This window comes from Trypanosoma conorhini, assembly GCF_003719485.1.
Source record: "Trypanosoma conorhini strain 025E chromosome Unknown Tco_14.4_contig_00079, whole genome shotgun sequence".
Taxonomy (NCBI): domain Eukaryota; phylum Euglenozoa; class Kinetoplastea; order Trypanosomatida; family Trypanosomatidae; genus Trypanosoma; species Trypanosoma conorhini.
This window is the reverse complement of record NW_021704166.1, coordinates 1,438-4,684: the sequence shown is the minus strand read 5'-3', so window position 1 is coordinate 4,684 and position 3,247 is coordinate 1,438. Positions and strand designations below refer to the sequence as shown.

Genomic DNA, 3,247 nt, shown 5'->3' with positions numbered 1-3,247 from the left:
CCGCGGCAGTGGCCGTCACCCTGCGTCTTTTGCTCCCCTCAGTCTTTGCCCCCGGTCACACGCCGCAGGTGAGGGAGCGCGCGCGGAAAGCACTCGTTAGAAAAAAAAACACAGAAAGAGAAAAAAAAAGCGAAGGCGAAGCACCAGAAAAAAAGAAAAAATATATATACTCACAATTACAAACAACCAAACAATCAATAGCACCTGAAGTGCGAGATAAGTGCCTCAAAAACTGTAGAAAATCGAAAGCAAAAAAAAAGTTTGTACAGAAAAATACGGAACATACGGAGCGCGTTGGAAGGAAGGCTTGGTACAATTGTACTTTAGCGGTATTATATCACGGAGGTAACAAAATAGATATATCTATGCCGGGGTCACCTATCACTCGGCGACTTCACTCGCGAGTGTTGTTCACCACGCCGCACGAAACTGCCTCGCCGTTCGAGGCTCCATCCCTTGGCCGCCAGGCGAGCGAGGCCGCCGCTGACAGGCAACTGGACGGTGCCGACGACATGCTTAACGCCGAGGCCCCCATTATTCTTATTGACCCACATAAAATAGACGATTTTATGCGTTTCCGATTGATTTTTGTTGGGATGCTTCTTTTTATCAACTCCTCCACGCAGGGACTTCACGCACTTTTCGCCCTTTACATGGAGAAAGTTTACGCGTATGACGTGCGCACTATGGTGAACATTTATGCGGCAGGCACGGCCTTTGGCTTGTTTGTCTTTCCGTTTGGGGTCTTGTACGACTACTTTGGACCGAAGCTTGTCATCGGGGTCGCAACGATCATAACGGCGTTGGGCCACCTTCTCTTCGGGCTGACGTTTGCCGGCCACATTGAGGCCTCGGTGCTACGCTTTTGCATTTACTTTGCCCTGATGAACTGGGGTTGCTACGCCTTCGACGTGGCGACCTTGCCCGCCGTGTTGACGTACGCCCCCCGTGACCGAGCTCAGCCGGCGGGGTTGCTGAAAACCTTTTCCGGACTGGGGGCCAGCTTGATTTCCTGCCTCTTCCGTGGGTTTTTCGACAACCACTTTGACCACCTGATGTACTTTCTCGCGGCGCTGGTGTTTTTCTTTGGCGTGATTGGAACCATCTTCATCAGCGATGCCCCGTACAGGATTAACCGATGGGAAAATTCTCGGATCACGCTGAAGGAGCGGCTACGGCGATACCTTATTCGGAATCGCTATATGTCGCAGCTTATGCCAAAGCGTCGTTTTGCCGTCTTGGCTATTGTGTTGCTGGTTCTGAATGTGTATCTTTCTATACAAGCTATTTGCGCGGCGTATTACCGCGACACAATGACAGTGGGACAGTACAGGGGCTTAGCTATTGGCGCCATTCTCATTGTGCTCTGTGTTCTCTTCATGGTGGTGCCGATCCGCGCGATTGACGGCCATACGGAGCAGGATCATGCTGTTATCCAGAAGGCGAGAGAAAAGGAACGTGAGTTGGCAGAAAAGCAAGGGCTGCGTATGAGAGACTTGAATGAGGGCAGAGGTGCTGCACGCGAAAGCGCCGAAGAAGACGAGGCGCAGACACGGCAGCAGGCGGAAGACCAGGATGTAGAGAGCGAGGCGATTGAGATAGAAACTCCGTCTGATAATGCGTTGGGGCAGGCGTCATTGCATGCAAGCGAGTCTGCACTGCCGTATGGCGGCTCTTCGCATCACAAGAGCAGCCGAAAGAACGCTGACGAGGAAAGCGACACACAGAGTCGCAACTACCGTCCTGTGGAGCCCGAAGCAAACCTCGTTGAAGCCGAGGGTTTAGTTCCACTGGAGGAGAGCAGCGAAAATGCGCCACAGCTCACGCAGCATTGGCTGAATAACGCCTCTATACTCTCGAACATCATCCCTTCCGGTGCTCCCTCGCGGCATGGGGACGACGACCACGAGGCCGCTGAGATGGATGTCGTCACGCGTGAAGTCTCGACATACAACCGACCCTACGTTGAGACTATCACCGTGTGTGGTGAAGTGTTTGTCCCCCCTGTTTATGAAACAACCTTTTTGCAGAGCTTGACCTACGTGGACCTGTGGCTCCTGTGGTACACCGTGTTCGTCGTATGGGGTGTGGGTATGACCCTGACGGCGAATTGGAACATCCGGGTCATGGTGGGCACCATCTATACAGGTCTGGACTACAAAACCTATGTTCTCTTAGCCACCATGGCGGGCATCTCCACAGCGTTTGGTCGTGTCTCCATGGGACCGTTTGAGATGTTTCTGCTTTACCTTGGAAAAAAGCGCGGTGTCATGCTTCCCGCCACCATTGCACTTCCTCTTCCAAGCGCGGTGCTGGCGCTGGCGCTAATTTTCTACCTGTCCTTTCCTGGCAATTACTCCCTCATCGTGGTGTACTTATTGACCGGCACCGCCTACGGTTTCAGCACCTCACTGACTATATATCTTCTTGGTATCATCTTCCGGCATGACATCGGGATGCACTACGGGTTTTGCTGGTTCGGTGCCTCCCTCGGCATTGTGCTGCTCTACCGCGTGCTCTTTTTCCACGTGTACGACCACCACAAACTTGTGCTCCCCCCCGGTGTTCCTATCGACACTCACGGCGTTTGCTTGGGGCGGGACTGCATGCGGACCACGCTGATTGTTTACCTCGTTCTCGTCGTCTCATCGATCGCCGCAGGCTACTGGCTGCACCACCGCTACTGGACGCTGGTTCAAGGCAAAATGAAGTACAAGCGCGTTATAACACACTTCGTGAAGAAGCGCATTCGGCGCATCAAGGGAAGGATGCAAAAAGGAGACGCCGCAAATGGAGGGAAAGCGCAATAAAATCACCCAAACAAAAAAAATTTCTTTTTTACTTTCTTTTGGAGAACTGCGGGAGTACTGGTTGCATTTTGTGGACTTCTGCTAAGAACAGCCCTGGCGGAAAAAAAAAGGAAACTGTATTTGTATTTCCTTCAATTGGTTGCGAGACGCATCTGCATGCAGAAGTTAAGCTTCCCAGGCTCACCCCACCCAATTCGCTTTTCCCCGCGTGGGTGGTGGTGGGGACGGAAGGCCAACGGCCGCACGCGGCGCTGCCACCTCGTCTTGAGCTCAACGGCGAGGGACGATGCTGCATAAAAGCCTTGGGATCACCGATAGAAATACAATTATTGTGGTCCCTGTAGGAGGTGTGGAGCATGAGCTAACAACCTTTTTTTTTTGCCATTTTTATTGCGCGTGTTTTTCTTCTTGAAGCCTCGAATTTTTATGTAAACGGG

At 52.3% G+C, this 3,247-nt stretch overlaps 1 protein-coding gene across 1 annotated transcript, besides 3 other annotated features; it reads left to right on the top strand.

The window, feature by feature from the left end:
* Positions 1-100: 100 nt before the first annotated feature.
* Positions 101-129: a microsatellite.
* Positions 130-160: a microsatellite.
* Positions 148-198: a microsatellite.
* A 167-nt stretch (positions 199-365) lies between these two features.
* On the top strand, positions 366-2,810 carry Tco025E_02108 (uncharacterized protein; the record flags this gene model as incomplete). The annotated part of the gene is made up of 1 exon (XM_029369043.1): positions 366-2,810. The coding sequence occupies one exon, from the start codon at positions 366-368 to the stop codon at positions 2,808-2,810; it is 2,445 nt and encodes an 814-aa protein (XP_029230818.1).
* Between the last annotated feature and the right edge of the window lie 437 nt (positions 2,811-3,247).